Source organism: Cinclus cinclus, chromosome 2, assembly GCF_963662255.1.
Source record: "Cinclus cinclus chromosome 2, bCinCin1.1, whole genome shotgun sequence".
Taxonomy (NCBI): Eukaryota; Metazoa; Chordata; class Aves; order Passeriformes; family Cinclidae; genus Cinclus; species Cinclus cinclus.
This window is the reverse complement of record NC_085047.1, coordinates 21,873,452-21,893,995: the sequence shown is the minus strand read 5'-3', so window position 1 is coordinate 21,893,995 and position 20,544 is coordinate 21,873,452. Positions and strand designations below refer to the sequence as shown.

Sequence of the window (20,544 nt, the reverse complement as noted above, 5' to 3'; positions counted from 1 at the left end):
AAAGAAACTGGTTGGAAAATGAAGAAAAATTGGATTTCACTGAGGAATTCCCAGAAAACAATAATAATAAAAAAAAGAAAGCGCAAAGACAAGGCAGAAATAATGAGGTTTAAAATAATAATTCTTAAACACCAGAGCTGCTATTGAGACTGATGGAGAAACATACTTTTTTACCCAGACAATGTCTGTTTGGTGAGAGGAAAAAAAAAAAGCTGAAGTCGGAGAACACCAGAGAGCTGGGATGAGTGAAGGAAAGAGTTAAGGCTGGAGTCACCCTCTCTGGAGTGCTCTGTGATGCTGTGCAGTGTTTCAGCCCCCCGAGCCTTCCTCCTCCTCCCTCCCTGTGTCGGAGTGGGGAGGAGGCGGGTTCTGCTGAGCTGTTAAATCCTGAGTGAAGTTTCCCCCATTTCCAGTGGTCACTGTTGTCTGAGGCTGGTTCGGAGCAGGGCTGGGGTTGCCCTGACATTTCTGGGACCGCGGCCAGCCAAGAAGGAAAAAAGAAGAGTGTTTTATAATTTGCTTTTGTCAAAGTGTGGAGAAAGGGGAAAGGGAAGTGTCCTTTCTTTTTTTTTCCAGCATCACATTCCTGTGTTTTACTTCAGCCTGGAAAATATATTAGTGCTGGTGCTTTCCTCTCTGGAAACAAAGGAGCTAAACGGGACTGAGGAAGCAAAGAGAGGGAAGAAGTTTTGGGAAGTTTAAAAGAGAGACTTGGAGCAGACAGAAGTTGCCTTTTCTTAAATGAAATCCCCGCCTGTGTGGGTAATCGGTACAGCAAAAATCCAGACCTGCAGGTAAATGGAGAAGCAGAGATCACAAAGGAAATTTCTGCTAACCTCATCCTGCCTGTCAAGAAGGTGAAGAAGAAAGTTAAGAGACACACAACAGGCTCTACGACCTGTTGGGCTGCATAAAGATAAATCACTGAACAACAGTAAAGCTGTATGGCATTGGTCTCCTTTTAAAGGAAAAAGACGTGAAAACTCGTCTCTGGCAGGGGAGCTTCCCTGAGCGTGTAAGTTTCAAGTCCAATTCTTGTCTTTCTGTTCTACGTATAGGACCCTTGCGCTGTGTGTCTTTGCATGTATGCATAGTGAGAGCGTGGAGAGAAACAGGGAGAGGGGGAAAGGGTGAGAGGGGGAGAGGGGGAGAGGGGGAGAGTGAGAGAGTGAGAGAGTGAGAGAGAGAGAGAAGGGTGCAGATCACAATGTCATTTTAGAAAGACAGTATCATCTTACAGAAGGGTGATCTCATTTTTTCATAAAGTGATCCGTTCTGTGTTTTTCCAAAAATGACTGTAAAACTTACAAAGCCCCTAGGGCAGGACTGAGGTGTAATCAAGCACTTATAAATCACACAAAATAGCCAGCCTGTGCTTTGCATTTTTAGTCACTTGTGCAAGATATCATCATACTCTTAATATCTAATTTTGCTTGTCCTCTCCCCCCAACACAGATTACACAATGAACTGGAGGCCAGCTCTCAGCTTAGCCCTGCTATGGGCAGCATGGTTAGTGTGTGGCTCTGAGAAGACAGAAAGGCTAGTGGAAAGAGGGAGCCATGGAGTTAAGAAAGTGCCCCTGGCTTATGGGGCTTCAGGCAGCCTTCTGAGAAGGTCTGGAGCATCCCTGAGGAATTCAAGCCCAAATCCTCAACATCCTGTCACCAAGAGGGATCCTTCAGCACCTCCAAAACCACCTGCCAATCTCCTGCAAGGGGAATCACGTTCCCAGGCCAGGGGCACGGGGACCAGAATGAGGTTGGTACAGAGACTCACAGCTGCAGCCAAATACCCCAAGTCTGAGATGATAAAGGATGAAGGGATATCCTCTGCCACCCAGTCACGAGTGGTACGTTTCTCTTCAGGGTCAAGTTCTCCCAATGTCCTGGCCAGCTTTGCAGGGAAAAATCGGGTGTGGGTAATTTCTGCCCCCTATGCCTCTGAGGGCTACTACCGGCTCATGATGAGCCTGCTGAAAAATGACGTTTATTGTGAATTGGCTGAAAGGCACATCCAGCAGATTGTGTTGTTCCATGAAGAAGGGGAAGAAGGGGGAAAAGTTAGAAGGATAACCAATGAAGGAAAAATTCTGGAACAGCCACTAGATCCTGCCCTCATCCCTAAGCTCATGAGCTTTCTGAAACTGGAGAAAGGGAAATTTGGCATGGTACTGTTGAAGAAAACCCTGCAAGTGGAGGAAAGGTATCCTTATCCAGTCAGGCTAGAGGCCATGTATGAAATCATTGATCAGAACCCCATCAGAAAAATTGAGAAGATGAGACAGAAAGGCTTCATCCAGATGTGCAAAGCAGCTGGGGTGGAGGGGCAAGTGGTTGTGGAAGGCAATAATGGGGGTGCCACGCAGCCTACCCCTGGCACTGAACATGTCCAGGTGTCAGCAAGGAAGGAGGATCCAAGGAAGAGCAATAATCATCCAACAAGGACCAAAACAATGAGGAAACCAATGACAACCACAATGGCCACTCCTCTGCCCACAGTAAGGACCACTACCCTCCCTCCCACCACCACTACTACTCGTGCCACCACCCATGCAGTGACAACAGCCAGCTGGTCTACAATAATTACACCCCTCCCTGGCACACAGAGGACCTGGACCATGAAGTCACATTCCACCCCAGAGTACCACAGGCTGCCAGTAGCCCCTGATGCCACCGCGCTACAAATCACAGCCTCTGAGGACTTCTACTCTCCTGTGTGGAAAACAAATCGCAGGGACCAGCAGCAAAGCTACCAAGAGAAACAACTGGCAGCCACACGGAAACCAAACAAAGCTGCTCATTATGACAGTTTCACAGAACTCCCAACAGCTCCCTCAGTACACTATACAAAGGCAAATGTGGGTAGATTCAAAGATAACAGAACTGACAGAAAGGACTTTAGCCACAGGGACCTGAATGTCACACCTGGACAACACAAACCAAATAAGACTAAACCACCAAAAAAAAAACCACAAGAAAAGATACTCAGTAATGAGTATGAAGACAAATATGACCCAAGCAAGCCTGCTAGTTCCCATTTAGAGGAACGGTTTGCAGCGGAAAATATTCCCCCAAAGAAAGGAAAAGAATCAAAGAAGCATGACCGAATGGATAAACCTGAGAAGAAGAAGAAGGACAGACCTGACAAGCAACAGAAGAGTGAGAAGCAGTCCAAGAAGGTCAAAGCTGAAAAAAAGAACAAGCAGGACAAAGACCGCAGTAAGAAGAAGAAGGGAAGCAGGATTGAGAATGAGGATTTTCCCAAGTCCAACAAGAAGACCTTCCTACAGGCTCCCAGGAAATCAGCAACTAACCTCCTGGAATATTTTGAAGGCAGGAGGAGGCTCATTGTAAGTAATTCATTCATCTGAATTTTATTACCAAATGAAGTAATATCTCCCTCACAGTAGGAATATGTGGAACTATATGCTTATAGTGGGTTTATATTACTCTTTCTTGGTGCTTTTATCTTAAGAGGTAAAAGTTATAGACCCAAATGATTGTTTCCAACATGTTTCATGGCCTCATATTGGAAATCTTACATGAACTATAAAAATCAGTCATCCAGAGATTAGGATAAACACCTGTTCACAGCCACTTCCATAAAACACCATATAGCCATCAGATTATCTTGCTTACAGCGGATATATAGGTGTCGGGATCTGGATCATTAAGATCAATAAAATGAGGTTCCAATGTGTATTACATCCATTTGTCACCTTGGGGTACTTGCCAAGTTACCACTTTTCAGTGGTATGTCCTGCCAGCTGGCACACCTTCTTCATATTGGTGCTGGTGTCCTAAAGCTGGAAGCAAGCCAGGTGACTTAGCAATAATAGTGCACATCTGACTGAGGATATGCACAAAGGCTTGTGATCAGATGCCCTGAGGGATAGGGAATTTGGGATTAAGATCTCCTAGACATCTTCAGAGATCCTGTGCAAAATTTATTTTTGTATGGATTTTTCTCCTGCTGTTTGTATTAAACTGTAACACTCCCATAAGTTTTCAAGCCTGAGAACTTCAGCATGGTCTGGAGTTACTTGTCCCCAGGTTTTATAGGGTTGTATGTTTTTCAAACTACTTCTGAAAACCACTTCACCTGGGACAGGAAACAGTTTTAGTTGTAGTACAAATGTTTTTTCTGGCAGATGACACATATCCTGAAGGGTACACTTTGGAAAACAGTTCTTTAAAAATATTATTGTGGGAGCTGGTTTCTTGCAATTATCCTGATCTTTTTCACAGTTATTGTCCAATAGTCATTGCTACAAACACCTCTGTCTTTCATACTCCGTATTCCAGTACAAATAGCTAAGGTGCCATGCTAAGATGCCAAGTTAAAATTTCTACCATTGGAATGTAATGAATCATTCTGCTCATGATTCATGGGCCTGTAAACAAGGCTACTTTCTTCTCCCCCTCCCCGTTCTTTAAGATGTAGGGACTTTGCAGAGCTAGCACTAGAAGTGGAAAAAAGCCATATACTTGAAAAAAATTGAACTTCACTGAATTTTGCAAATAATGCCTATCAGTTGATTGTTAGCTAATATTTAGCCAAAACAAATGCTCAGAGAGAGAAACTATGCAGAAGCTGGGATCCTTGAAATTTGGTCTCAATGTTATGGAATATATGTAGCATCAGGATAAATACAAACAAACTTGAAAATAAAAGAGCCAAAAGTAAAGCTCACAGATGTCAAGCTGCTAATTTTTTACACCACCACAGTCTTGGCAAGTTAAAGGATTGTCTGATATTTGAACCTTCTGATACTGGGCCACCTCCCAGCTGGATCTCTAAGAAGAGTTGCACAATCTCAGGTCATCAGGCCAGAACTCACTGCATACAAATGATTATGCCATGCTGTACCTCACTTTTTTAGAATCTAATAACATCCTCAGCCTGCTTACTCTGAAGTCCCTGAAGTATAGGTTTGGTTTGGTTTGGTTTGGTTTGGTTTGGTTTGGTTTGGTTATTAGTAAAAGCAGTGACTGAACTCTATATTTTTTCATTGCCACACATTGTGGAAAACAAAGAACTTCTCAAGCCTCTTTGAATCCACACACGTGCCTATTTGCATTCCTTCCAATCAAACTGTTCAGTTCCCTTAGGGGAACAATCCTTACAATTAAATCTGTCATTCATTAATCTTGAAACTCTATCTCTAGAGAATTATACCATATTGCTTCAGAGTTGTTCCCATTGCTTTTTTGTACTATTGTCTTTCAGACTTGCTTCCAAGGACAGTTTCAGTCCTTTTCCAAACATCTTTTAAGAAGGACATAGGGTTTTAAATTCTACATCATTAACAATTTCAGATTTCAGTGTGAATTTCAAAAATCTGGAATCTTGAGGTCTATTTTGGGTTAAGTTCAATTCATAGCAAATATAAATCCCAGATACAGAAACTGAAAATAACATGGGTTTTGAGTTCCAGTGGTCTCACCTCTCTATAGTGGGTCTTTTATTGCAGTCTTACAAAAGTTGAGGAATTTTGGCCTTGTGATTTTAGGTTTTTTGTTTATTTCTCTGTGGTGATGAAATGCCAACTGACAGTTTATTTGTAACACGCCATATATACCTACATGCACATATATGCATATGCACACATATGCATGCAAATGAGGAAGATAACCAGAGAACTGGAGTACTTCTCCTATGGAAACAGGGTGAAAGAGTTGGGGTTGTTCTTCTGGAGAAGAAAAGGCTTCAAGGGGACCTTACAGGAGCCTTCCAGTACCTAAAGAGAGATTATAAGGAGGAGGGAGAATTATAGCTGTGGATGCTCTATCCCTGTAGGTGTCCAAGGCCAGGCTGGATGGGGCTTTGAATAACCTATCTGTTGGAAGGTGTCTCTGCTCCTGGCAGAAGGGTTGAAACAAGGTGATCTTGAAGGCCCCTTCTCACCCAAACCATCCTATGATTCTGTGGTGCAAACACTGATAGAGACAGAGCATATACAGCCTGGGTTAAAACAGACCTGGCACAAAGCTTTGATTGGAAACTTGCTTTGTTCTACAAGGTTTGATGAAACAGATCAGATTTGGGCTTGACTCTGCTTTCCAGCTTATAAACTCCAAAACTAGAAGGAGACTGTAAACGAATGGTCTGTTTTTCATTTCAGTCCTCAGACCCTTCTCATGATTTTTTTTTTAAATTTGAAGCATTTTAATATACAATTTAAATGCAATGTGTTACATACTGTAACCCAGAAACCAAATCCTCTTGACGTCTGTTACTCTCATTCACCTTCATATCCCAAAGCTGTAGTCATGCCACGGGCCTTTGCATAAATGAGAGACAGATTTTATAAGCCCGGAAATGTTTTTACATTAATGAACTGGATTTATAAAGAGTGTACAGCAAAAATTAGCCTTCAGGCCCCACAAACTTCAGAAGGCAGGCTTCAGAAAATTATTACTCCTCTTACAGATTAAAGCATAGATTTGTAACTGAAGGATTTTGGTGATTATTTGTGACCTTAAATTCTAAAACTTGAGTCCATATTCCAGCTCCCTTTGCATTCAGGGGATCAGTGGCAGGTGCTTGACTGCAGTTCACTGCTGCCAGTTAGAATGATTACATTGCTAAAGCAGCATCTTCTGCTGGAAACTGCAGCATCTTCTCTGGAAAATTAGAGAATCACTAAATGTTGTTACACACACCCCTTCCCTGGAATTTTTTAATCTCAGTCACTGATGAAGATCTGAATTGTGTGCTCTAAACTTTTTAAAAATTAAATATTTGCAATCCTTAGAAGGCTTTGAAGTAATTACTGTAGAATGTAGAGCTTTTTCTACTTCTGTTGTAATTTTCCTCTTCCTTTTTGCCCACAACTGTGCTTTTGAGCAAGTATAAGTCCCATAAGACATCGAAGTGACTTAGAACAAAGAAAAGCAGAATCAGACATTTTCAGATGAGGTCACAGTGGCCTCAGCAAGTCTTCAAGGTCTTCTTAGTTGGCCATCAGTTACATAAGTACTCATGTAGACCTAGTTGCACTCACCCCTGGAAGTCAAAACAGCCATGGAAGCCCTGCCTGACCATGGGATGAGGGCAGAGCAGCAGCCATGTTCCCAGGGCTCCCCCTGTGAGTGAGTTACAGCACCACTGAAGGCTGTGAAGGCACCATTGAGACCTGGTGAGACTGGCAGGACAAGGGATAAAAGGGGAGTATGTGGCTTTCTGTAAAATATAGTGATCTTTCTTCTATCAGCATTGTGGTAGAAGCAGCAGAGCAGCTGGCACAACCAGCTGTACATGCTTCTGAAGGTTTTCCTCTAGCTGCCTGAAAGTCTTTGGGTCAGGCCTGGGCATGAAGGTACACTCCAAACAGAAATAAATAACAGCTTTATGGGAAAGAGAGCCCAGTTTGCAGAGAGTGACTAGTTCTCCTCTGATAAAATAATCACCTGCTTCATTCCTTATACTAAACAAATTATTTTGTCTCTGCCACCAACCAGCTGATCACAACCCCCAAGGCGGACAACACCATGTACATACAGCAGCGAGATGAGTATCTTGAGAGCTTCTGCAAGATGGCAACAAGGAAGATCTCAGTCATCACAATTTTCGGCACCATGAACAACAGCAGCATGAAAATTGACCACTTCCAGCTAGGTTCTTTTTCTTCTGATACTCTCATTCCATCTCCTGGGCACAATACAGACAGCAAAGGGAAAAATCACCCCAACTTGGGTCAAAATCTAAGACTATGCGGGGCCTGAAAAGTAGCTAATTTAGACATATTTAGTGCCATCTTCTTCACATTCAGAGTTTCCATGTAGACAGGTGACACTGGGCATCCATCTCTCTTAGGTAGCTTTGAAACAACTACTGTCAGTGTTCAGGGCCTGGGGAAGCACCCATTAAAGCCAGTGAAAACCTGTCCTTCTGTAACAATAGTGGTTGGACAAAGACTTCAGGTTGCAGTCCAGCAAAGCACTTAAGCTTAGTTATCTCTTGAATCACCGAACTATCTCATTTCTGTCTGCATCTAAAGGTTAGCATGACTGTGAGTGCTTTGGTGGATGAAGCCAAAGAAATACAAATGTTTTACAATTCTATACTGCAAATAGAATAAAAGCTTCTAATTTTGGTTACACATCCACCACATCTTTCTCATTGAAGTTCATCTGGTTTTACCAAACCTTGGGAAAAGATGGGTGATGGAACAGAAAGCTCAGGACCTGAACAGCTGCAGGGCTCTTCAGGTCTGGCATATAAATGGCCAGAAGGTCACAGATTTACATCTGGCTTCCAGTTGTGCCTATGCTGCTCTCAGAGGGACGGGATCTAACCTTGTGTCCCTGGATGACTGTGAGTCACAAATCCTGCCAGACTGTCCACTTGGGCACCTCCTTGACAAATCTGGAACAGTACAGGCTTTTCCACATCAGGCCAAGGTTACTCAAGGTCACTTTTTGTGTACCTAGATCCATCTGCCTGTCAGTTTGCCTAACAGCAAATCCTGTTTAGGATTATATTTAGCTCTAGTCTGGCTAATATTCAGATACTCACTTTGACATAGACCATACTCTTTCAGCCTGTTCCAAACTTAACCTACATCCAAACATTTCCCAAACCACGAAAGTGTATATAACAGCTGAGTTCTCATAGGAGGAATTAAATTGTTGAACAAAAACAGGAGATTTAGAAGGGTATAGGTTAAACCTTACATGAAATTTACCTTATAATTTTGCCCAAAACACCAAATCCTGAGCTTTATAGAAATACACACAACACAAATCAATAATACAAGTATCCTTCTGTTCTACCTCCCCTTCTCCTCCACCTTTCTTGTTTGTATGGCCTCTTCAAGGCTCACTCACTGTGAGCATCAGAAGCAACAAAAGCTCCTAAGAAACATTTTGCACACAGTATGTTTCTGTAGTGAGAAGCTTGAGCGCCCAGCATGATGAGGTCTAATTGGACTGCTGCATCTTGGGATTGAAATACAAAAGACAACAGCAGAAAAGTCAACAGAAGACTTTTCACTTGAAATTTCAAACACATTTAGAAGTGGTGAATGAAAGAGCTCAGTGACACTGGTCAAGATAAGCTCATAGTGAAACCAGAGAGTATTTCCTACTTTCCAACTGGAATGACACAAAAGCTGAGTGTCACTGCAGAGGTCTGCTCTTCAGCCCAAGTTAGCAAATGTGGTCTCTTTTCCCCATGGGAAACTGGACTTTGATTAACCAAACATCAGTCCCTGGCTATCCATCCTATAATCAAAACAAGTACCTAATCTATTAGGCCACTGTACTGCTAAAGCAACCTGCTGGCCTTTGTAACCTCATTATTTCTCAAGATAACTCATCTTCCCAGCCTGTCTAGATGCCTAAGATGTATGGAGAAATGTTTCTCCATTCTTTCAGAGAAAAAGCAAAGAGAGCAAGAACTTTTCAGGTAGCAGCATAGTCTCAGCTCTGGTAGATCTTCATGCAGACCCCAGATATTCTTTATGAGGCAGGGGTCAAGGATATGTAGTGACTTGGAAACAGGCAATTAGATTAACTTCTTTTTTTCCTTCAAAGAAAAAATTTCCAGGTTTGAAAGGCAGGTCAGCCTTTGTGGCATCATATTTTTCCTTGATACAGTTTTTTTTCTGCATCACTCTGTAATTGTAAATTCTCTTTTGTAAAAAAGAAAAATTTTCTTCTTTTCATTGTAAGTTTTGAAAGAAAATATCTTAAAAAAGAAATTCTAAAGGGCAAATTTCATATTGATATCTAGAGTTTAAAGCAGAAGGGTGCCATAGGTCAGTTGGTCTAAGGTACCCCTGTACCTTAGCTATTTTCCAACACATTTCACAATAACAACCTTTGCATTTTTCTATGTCCATCTAGGCCAATGACATAGTCTTTGCTTTTATATATGAACTTTTGATCTATGTTTTAATGGTCATATTTGCCACTAATAATACATAAATCTCACTCATCAAGAATCAATGCAGGATTTACATATATTTATGAAGGATAACGAATTAGCACATCCAGCAATCCATCCAATCAAATATTAATAACATTGCTTGTTAATTCTTTATAAAATTTTCAACTGAGGTACATATAACAATGAAAAATCATATAAATTAGATATTTAGCATGATAAATATAACCAAATTTTAATACTTGCTGACTTTGCTATTTTTTGTAAGCAGTGGGTTCAAGGTGGGAAACCTAAAGATCAGATTTGAATTTAGAAATTTTCCCAAAATTTTAATTCAGAAGTTTCATTCAGTCTATAAAACAGGATGAATCTACTGCAAAATTTGAATCAAATCAGTATGCTCCTTAAAAGCCACATATATTTAGAAAATTATTTAAAATGCTTTGCTGTATAATGACTTAAATCTTTCCTGTTGCTATGTGCTTAACTTGGATCACGTCTCTATTTGCTGATAAATAATTATGGAGCAAGGGACTGAAAAGTTGTAGTTGTATTCTACATCTTGATGTCCTGCTATGCTTTTGACTTCAGGCAGGTCACTTAAGCCATGGCTGGGACTTCTAAGTGAGAATGTGAATATAACATTCATAGTGGTGTCACAGTGCTTAGGCAAGCAGTGTTTGTAGGGAGCTGTTGGTGCCCAGGTATCATTTCACTTGGTATGTGGCTTAGCCTGTCCTTAGCTTTCCAGGCCTACAATTGCATACGGAACCTTGTTTCAGCACTGTTGTAGTTGTATGGGTGTGTTGGATGCTACAGCTGAGGCTGTGCTGATGTCATTAAGACTTTCAGGACTTGACTGCAATGCACCCTGGTTCCACAGGATGTAAAGAATGTCAGTAAAGAACCTCCACAGGCTTGTCTTAAAGTCTCTGTCTTCACAAGTCCTTTTCTCATTGTTTCAGAATGTTTTCTTGGAGTGGACCACTGAGAAGGTACAAGTCATACTCAAAACTAAGTTTTCGCCTGTCAGGCTGCTAGAATCAGCAAGCAGGAGAAGGGAGTGCCAAAGTGGGGTATCTAGAGATGTATGCTGCCAGCACTGCATTCAAGACATGTTAAACACGGTTTCCTATAGTCACTGGTTTCTTATAGTCACTACATGTAAATTTTTAAGACTGGTAAGGTTAACTCTACTGTCCTGGCTAACCTCAAGCTGTTCTAGCTATATTTTACTGACCCAAATCACCTATGCTGTTTCATTTGCACATGGAACATATTGTCAAAATATCTGTTTCCAATTACAGAAGTGGCTATATTTCAGGAGCTGGTGCAATGATTAGTACGTGCATATTCATGTATGAGCATGCTGATAAAATCTCAAAGATCTTTCCAGGAAAAAGCAAAATTTTTCTAAAGAATGTACAAATAAATACTGAAGTGCATGAGCCGTAGGATCGACTGATTTTCAAAGACTATTGGGATGGAAAAACTAGACAGTTAAAGTCATATGAATGAAAAGTTCACACACATGCAATACATTGAATTGTAATACATTGAATATGCAGCAGGAAGAGAACTCCTGAGAAATGAATTTTCCCTTTTCTTTTGAGGCAAAATTAAAGGCAGAGGGCTGTGTGACTCCATAACTATTTTTATTTCTCCTTTGCCTGGCATTAAGATAATGAAAAGCCCATGAAAGTGATAGAAGATGAAGACCTTGTGGACCAACAGCTCATCAGTGAGTTGAGGAAAGAATATGGGATGACCTACAATGATTTCTTCATGGTGCTGACAGACACTGACATGAAGGTCAAGGTGAGGGTTTCAACTCTTTGAACTCAGCTCTCTTGAAAGAAAATGCATTGGAAAAATAGGGGGAAAAATTTAAAACATTTAGGAAATTACACTACACACTTGCACGTGAGGCACATAAGATATTGATGCAGGATCTGGTCATTGCTGCAGGACAAGCAAAAGAACAGTAAGCAAGATTTTCAGAACTTAGGTGATCTCAGGAATTGTGTGTTTCTGCAGGAATGATGTAGAACAGAATCTCCCCACACCTGACAGAATTTAAATGTAGTATCTGGCATACTAAAACACAGTTTGGCTGCTCAACAGGATGACATCACATTGCATAAGGACAAATCCTCTAACTGAATGGCCTTACATAAGAACATAATAACTGCAATGTCCTGACCTTATCACTTTTGGCAAATAGTGAAAATATGCCATTTCCAAAGGGCAGTCTGATTGAGAAAACAATTATATTTTCCACTGTTTCTGATCTATTTTAGGCCTTGCTGCTTGTGTACAAATTATAATACTTTGATCTCTAGATATCACAGTATCATGTATCACAGTGCTGTGATACATGCAGAAAGGCTGCTAGTATGAGCATCCTTATACCCACCTGTCTTGTTTGTTTTTGTTAACAGCAATACTATGAAGTGCCCATAGCAATGAAGTCTGTGTTCGATTTGATTGACACCTTCCAATCACGAATTAAAGACATGGAAAGACAGAAAAAAGAGGGCATTGTCTGCAAAGAAGATAAGAAGCAGTCCCTTGAGAGCTTCTTATCCAGGTATCACTTTCTGTTCTTATCTGCTGCTAGTTCTACTAATTTTCATTATTCTGGAAAAATACTCATGCAACTATTTCTGGGATTTTAAAATACAGATTTCTCAGGATTTACAATATCAAGCAAATACAGAGATGCAGTCAGAGCTGAATGTAGGCTTGTATAGAACCTTGCATAGTCTTGTACAGAAGACAGGAAGCATGTTTCCTGAATAACTAAACCTTTCTTATACACTGATTTTCAGTACCTCAGTTTCCCCATCATGACATGGAGATAATAAAACTGATTTGTATTAGAAGAGTAAATAAGATTTAATTCACAGATGTTAGTTCAAAGTTTGAATGTATGAATCACAGTGTGTATGTGTTTTGATCATCAGCCGTCCCAATCTCATTAATCCCATTCTAATCCCTTCCATGTAGTTCAAATCAGTAATTAATTCTCTCTGACTTCTTTCTTACCCTGCTTGAGATAACAGTTGTCTTTGCCAGTATTAGTCAAGCATCTTATTAAAGGTCTTGCAGATATCTTTTGCAAAATGTGGGAGACCTTCTGCAGAAATTTTCTTTATGCAATCTCTACATGCTGTGTTATTACTCTACCGTGAGACCTTAATTCCAGGCAATAAATGTGTCTGGGCTGTGGGCACAGAAGAGCTGTGCAGCTATAGCCCTCTCTCAATTATCACAGGATAATTGAGATGAAATTAGGGCTACCCCATGATTCTACACCTTACCTGTTACAACTGCATCCTCCTCACCTACTATGAAAATCCATGGAAATACACTGTTAATGCCAGACAGCTTTAAAAATAACTGAGACAGCATGATGGATTATGACAAGGAAGAAAGGAGCATCAAGTAAATGAAGAGGCTATTGGTTCATAAACATTATAAAATTCAATGGCCACTTCAACAGAAACAGAACCTTTAACAAAATCCACCCCAACCACCCCACCATCTCCTGTTTAGGACCCAGTGATTCATCCTTGAGAACACCAAGAAGAACTACAGTTTGTAAACAGCTATCAGCACAAGAAAGAGCTTGTATACTGGAAAGGGACAGGCCACAAATCCTTCTTTGCTTGGAAACAGCTCTAGTAATAAACACACATTAGAAAACTGGGCATGAAAAATGCAGAATGTTGCATCTATAAACAGAATTGCTGCTGCACTGAATGCATTTGTTGTCTGTGAAACAAGCGTCAGGCTTTAAATACTGAGTGGACTTCTCTAGCCCCATTAACTGGTCAGATTCCCAGAAAAATGAATTCCAGCTTTGTCCAGTATCCTGTTCTCAGTTGAACAAGAGGCCTGGTGTCATCTCCCTGGTGTTGCTCCTTGCAGAGTTCAGTTATAATAATGCAAATATTATTAATTTAAGTTTAAATTATTAAATTTTAATAACATATATTATAATAATTATAAATTTAAATTATTAAATGCGTGGTGTGAAAGGAGACCATGAGAGCCAGAGCCAGCTTGAGTAATGCTTAAAAGCCACATGCAGAAGGAAGAAAACCTTGAGTTTGGGGGTGAGTCCCCCTCTAAGACCTAGATAGTGGTTGTGCTGCTCTCTGGGCTCACACATCAGAACAGGATGTAAAAAAGGTAGAGGAAGAAGAAAGGATCCACATAGGGAAGGGTCTGGCAGATGTGTCAAGAGTATTGGTCCATGTCTTCTGATGTCAGATATAAAGCAGAAATCTGTACATTAGTGTTGGCAAAGAAACAGCTGTGACGGACCAACTGAATTAACTTCTAAGATGCAGTCCCAGAGAAGTGCACCAAGTGCTCCTGGGGCAGGGGAATAAACAGCTTCAATGGCTTTCAACACTTTTCAGCTCTGTGTAACTCCAAAAGAGATATAAATAATAATAATAAAAAAAAAAACCAGAAAGAAATATAAAAGTATCTTAAAGTGACTCACAGTTTTTTTCCCTAGGCAAAATATGGCCACATTCTCACTCATTGTTCATAGGTAACCAGGTGCTTTTCTAAACAAAATATCACAAAGATCACTTTTCCCCATTTTCAGAATAATGACACAAAATTTTACTCCTTTTCTTCACATCACATATGTGATCCTCAATGCTTCTCATTCCCATTCACTTAACTGCACACACACATTCATGTCTCTTTGTTGTTCTTCCTGAGAAAGGTGAACTTGAGGAGGTTTGCTTTTCAAAGATTTACTTCTCTAATTGTATAAAAAAAAATCTGTATCAATCAACAAGCAAAGACATCAGCATGCCCTGCTCTTCTAAAAATTTCTCTTCTGACTTTGAGCAAGTCCCGCCATATCTTCAGCTTCTCTTAAGTGAAGAAGAATTGACCCTTTGCATTAGCCTTAATTTTGAGATTTCCACATGGTACAGCAGAAAAGCAGGCTATTATTATTCTAGCCTGTAACATCTGCATCCATTTAAAAGATAATTTCCTGCTGTAAAAATATCTCTGCAGCTTTGCAAATTCCTATAAATCTGATTTATTTAGGTTAAGTGGAGAAGTACCTATATTCAAAAACCAATTGGTTCAGCGAGTATTAAAAACCTCTAGAGTTAGAATTTTTAGAGATGTCAAGTGTCCTTATTGGCACTGCCTTTCCTTGACAGAAAAGGAAGGAGATCCTTATGCAAAATCTTGGGTAGGTGGTGTAGTCCCTATTAAAGAAAGAGTCCAAGATTTATCTTATTGCCCCATGCATGCCTTATACAGCCACAGGCTAACACAACCACATACTTACAAACAAGCTCACATTTAAAGCCATGTTGAAGGTATTTTGAGCAAAAGTGGTGCAGGAAAGAAAAAAGAGGTCAGTGATTATTTAAATAGAAGTATGAGTTATGTCTGAAATGAAGAGACACCCTAATTCTCAGACAGTCCTTGGACTGCAAAATAACTGTGCAGTTCCAGCAGTGGTGAATGACGTAAAAGCTAAATGCTTAGTGAGGAATTCCGCAGGAATCCTTCTCTCTTGAATATACACTTCTCAGCACTGGTGTAACTACTGAAGGGGCTTTGAGCAAAGGTCATAAACTTTGCAGTGTTTGTTTGGTGAAGCAGCAGCACTGCAGGTGTTTCTTTGAAAGTTTTGGAGCTGTAAAATTCAAAACAAGCTTTTTCCTCTCCCAGTGACAGACAGAACTGGGAAGATTTCCCATCCAGCTGTTACTTAGAAGTTATGAGAGATATGATATATCTCAGCCTACAGAGAACAGAAATGCTGGGAGGGTTTGAGTCACATGTCATGACCATGCCTGGCCACACTCCCTTTTCAGGTTCCGATGGAGAAGGCGGCTGGTGGTGATCTCTGCTCCCAGTGATGAAGATTGGGCTTATTCCCAGCAGCTTGCTGCTCTCAGTGGACAAGCCTGCAATTTTGGTGAGTCAAAAGGAATTATATTCTTTCTCCCCCAAACCACATCCTTCCTAGTAATATGATAGATTTCTTTGCTCAAGTTTGAACCTGGACAGTCTGAGAAGGCTTACAAATGAAAACTTTCCTCCAGATGGAAGATTGTGCTAAGCAGGTAATACAGCACACTGGCAGCTACGACAGCTAAACAGTGTTCCCTGGAATAATTTTTGAAGCATTACACTAATGTAGCAGAAAACGCTAGCATTCCAAATCTTGTCTTAGGGATAGTAATACTTGTTTTGGGGACTTTTTTCTACTGCACAACTTAACACAAGGTAAAAGCTTTGGTAAGGGCAGATCCTTTAAGATCCAACTGAGAACTGGGCCAGGCATCAGGGAGATGCATGGACATCAGGGTTTGGATTTTTTTTTTCCCTTATTTCTTCATTTCTAAAATCTGTAAAAATATTAATGAAAGCCATTTCAATCCAATAAAGGCCCTCCCAGACCCATAACTATGTACTTCAAGATCCACCTACATAGTCAGTGGAGAGAGGGCTCCTCCAGGAGACAACTAAGGGCAAGACCCAGAGGCACTCTTCTGCCTTCTTGTCATGAAGTGCAGAGAGACTTATTCCTTAAGTTCCTAGCACTGCACACACCATACAGGGTCTAGAATTGACTCCTGCAACAGAATGAAACAGGCCCCTTTCAACAGCTGCTATTTCAATGCATGTTAATTGCACCAGGAGGGAGATCTGCACAGTATGATTGTTTATTCATAATCACCTGGCTTTCATTCGGAGCATCAACATCACCTCATTTGGAAAGCACCAAAGTAAACTGTGACGTGTGCCACTACAGAATGCTTTCTAAAGAATAAAATGTAGTAAAAACAGTTGAGTATCCCCACCCTTTGGTAGGGACAGCTTGAACATGATCCAGTGAGTTTCTAAAGCATTTGTCAATGGGTGCTTGAACTAAATTGTATGTTTCCAAGCATCTTACCTCCAAATTATAAAAGCAGTTACATCAACAATTTTGTAGATTGTACTGACTCATGTTACATGAACTGTTTCTGCTGTCCCTAAGATCTATCTTCAAAGCAGAGGCAACAGTCCAAGCCTCTGCACACAACAAATGGAAGAAGTGGCTATCTGTCATAAACTATTCCCTAGTTATTCAGAGTTTAACTGGCATAGGTGATATTGCCACTAAATAATTTTTAGCTGTGTGTACAGTAAGTAAAAGCTTTACCAGTGAAGAACACAGAGCAGAAAGATTCTGGAGTAGAAGAATGGCCTCTACAATTTACTGGCATATTTGATGCTTGTATCCCTATGCTACAGAACCACATCTTGGAACAACTTTATGCAACTGATATCACATTTACTCAATACATCAGCTTTTCCTTATGTTTGGGACAGGTGATGTGACTGGCAGGGATTCCACAGAAATCAGCAACTCTTCTGGAGGGCTGGCTGAGACTGGGACCTAATTTAACAAGCAGAGACCTGTCTGTTTAAACTGAAATCTGCCCAAAAGACAAGCAGAAAGACCTGGGCTGACCCAAAACTTCCTTCATTTCTTCCACAGGTCTACGCCACATAACTATCCTCAAATTGCTTGGCGTTGGAGAAGATATTGGAGGTGTCTTAGAATTGTATCCAATTAATGGTAAGTGACCATTTCCAGTGTCTTCAGTACTTCCCATGAAGGGCATTATACAGTGCTGAGTATTTATTTGCTGTCATTTATTTAGAGGGATGAACATGACTCTTTTCCTCCTTTGTTTTTTAAGAAATAAGATGACACAAAAGCAAGCAAAAAGCTTTATTGGTGTTTCTGTGCTAAATATTATATAGGTTCTTAAGGACAGAAAAGGACAAATACCTGAAATCCTGAAATCCATCTCGTATTTTGATTTCCTGCCTAAGCTTACAGTCCCCTCAGTACACTCTTCTGCCAGCCTTGCTGTCAAAGACAGGGATGTCTGCCTTTTTACATGCTCAATAGCCTGCAGGGCTAATTGAACACACACTCAGCAGATTCTCATCTATGGATCCCTCATTAATACACTTACATTCATAGAATGGCTTGGAGTGAATAGGACCTCTTAAAGATCATCTTTTTCCAACCCCCTGCCATGGGCTGGGACATCTTTCACTTCATCAGGTTGCTCAAAGCCCCATCTAACTTTGAACACTTCCAGAGACAGAGCATCCGTATGGGCAACCTACTTCTGGGCCATACCACCTGTATCCTAAAAAACCTCTTCCTTATATCTAATTTAAATTTACCCTCTTTCTATGTAAAATTAATAACCCTTGTTCTGTTTCTGGGCCCTGGTAAAAAGTCTTTCTCCATCTTTCTTATGAGCTCTCTTCAGTATTCCACTTGCATCCCAGCAAGCTCTTCCAGGTAGATCCTTAAGAGAGTCCCATTGTCAAATGCTGCAGGTTCCTCTACTACATAATCCAAACAACTGCCTCCATCGGTGGAGGAACAAAGACAGAAAGAAGATTATTAATCCCATCTGTGCTTCAACTGCTTTGTGCATGAAAGCATTCTAGTCCTTCTACAGCATGGGAACATTAAGTCCCTGTGAATGAGTGAAAATAAACAGAGGAAGTTGATGTCAGACTTATTCCATTAACACTCTTGCAGCCTCCACTGATTTTTCACTGGAGGCTTCATGAACTTGTTTATAGATCCTGTTTGTTAAGATCAACAGATCTTTGTCTGATCTCCCCTTGAACCTCTAGCATGTGTTCTACTGTGAGAACTTCTCTAGAAGTACCTTTTATTTGGCCCCTATACCTTTGTTTTATTCCCCTAATTTCTTGTGTGGGGGGAAAAAGGTGAACATTTAATCCCTATCCATCCCTGCAGTAAAACTGATGTTCACACCCACCTTGCTTCTGCTTTAACCATGCCATCAAAGGACCTTTTGAAGCCTTATGAAAATTCACATAGCCTTTATCAGCCAGGACACCCTTAACCACCTACTTGCTGACCTCTTTCAGAGAACCTCACATCTGTAAGGCAGGGTGCCACCTTGTAAGAGTCCTGTTGCCAAGCCAACTATGTATATATGTGCCCACTGATCTCAGTTGTCATACAGTTTCTACTCATTTCCCAACACAGACTTCAGACTTATAAGCCTGGAATTCACCAGATTTACCACAGAACATATGCATTGAAGAGGAAACGACATCTACCACATCCCATACCTCACATATCATTACAGTTCAAGAGTGAGGCTCTATAGGCTCTATATCCTGCAATTCTTCTGTCACACTTCAATTCTTTTAATTTCTTTCACTGTTACTGTTTTTCACATATGCCTTCTGCAATACCTAAACTGGTGACCCAAGCTGCAAAGACATCAAAGAAGTTAAGGGATTTGGGGTGACAAAAAGATGTACCACACTATAGTAGCTTCAGGCTAGAGAAAAAGAACAAGTTTACTAACTTGAAAAAGATGTTAAAAATACATCCTGAGATCACAGTAATTTCATTTCAGATCCAGGAAATGGATCTGAACTTGCAAATTATAAGAATCTTGTATTGCCAACTCTTGGGCTATACCCTATCTCCTGTTGCTATTTTTTTTACCTAGTAACCCTCATCATTGCCTAAACAAAACATTAATGCTGGTTTTATGTGATTACTTTCTAGGAAGCTCAACTGTAGACCGAGAAGACATCCCGGCTAATTTGGTGAAAGACATTCGGAATTACTTCCAAATTAGCCCGGAGTATTTCTCCATGCTTCTAGTGGGGAAAGACGGCAATGTCAAATCCTGGTATCCTTCTCCAATGTGGTCTATGGCAATTGTGTATGACCTGATTGATTCCATGCAGCTCCGGCGCCAGGAAATGACAATTCAGCAGTCGCTGGGCATGCACTGCCCTGATGATGAGTATGGTGGGTATGGCTACCACAGCTACCACCAGGGCTACCAGGAAGGTTACCAAGATGACTACCGTCACCACGGAAGTTACCACCATGGATATCCATACTGAACAGAGTGACTTAGCCTCTGGCTGCCCCGTGTCTGTCTTCCAATAGCTATCCAAGCAATAGATGGCCAGTTGCAGAAAATCTTCCCAGGCCACCTAGATATCCATGCCTTGTTCTACCGTTCAGTCAATTTGCCTTCTCAAAAAATGCAGAAGCCTTTACAGTGAAGCAATTCAAACCAGTAGTATCGAAGCTTTAAACAATAAAGACTCCTTTATATTTTTAAACCTTTATAAACAAAAGGCTGTCAGCAGCTGCTGTATTAAAACCAAACAAAAAAAACCCCACAGCCCCAGCCCATGGGCACTACAGTAGGGCAGGAAAAACTCTATCCAACAATGTGCTTTTTGCTACTTTTTATAGGTAGAGGAGAAAAAAAAAATTATTGGAAAGTGAGATCTCATTATGCTTATGAACAGAAAAAGAACCACATTTTGGGTCTCTCCCAGAACGGGAAAATTTTAAGAAATAAGCACAGGGCATGCTCTTAAATAATAACAACAGTAAAAAAATCCTTTTGAAACACCATGTTTAAAAAGATAGCATCCCTTCTGTAGTGCATTAACATTGCAATTAGCTGACTTTATGAATGAAAATAAAATTTATGGCTATGGCAGAACTCATTCCAATACAATACAAAGTGAAGTTATTAACTACAAAGCTTACTGCGTGGCTATTT

The 20,544-nt window shown here is 40.6% G+C and overlaps 1 protein-coding gene across 1 annotated transcript; it reads left to right on the top strand.

Moving 5' to 3' along the window:
* The first annotated feature begins 1,463 nt into the window (after positions 1-1,463).
* CCDC80 (coiled-coil domain containing 80) lies at positions 1,464-19,867 on the top strand. The gene is made up of 7 exons (XM_062512459.1): positions 1,464-3,350; positions 7,465-7,621; positions 11,574-11,710; positions 12,334-12,482; positions 15,760-15,863; positions 17,436-17,516; positions 19,521-19,867. Exons 1-7 carry the CDS (start codon positions 1,464-1,466, stop codon positions 19,865-19,867), a joined length of 2,862 nt encoding a protein of 953 aa, XP_062368443.1.
* The last annotated feature ends 677 nt before the right edge of the window (positions 19,868-20,544 follow it).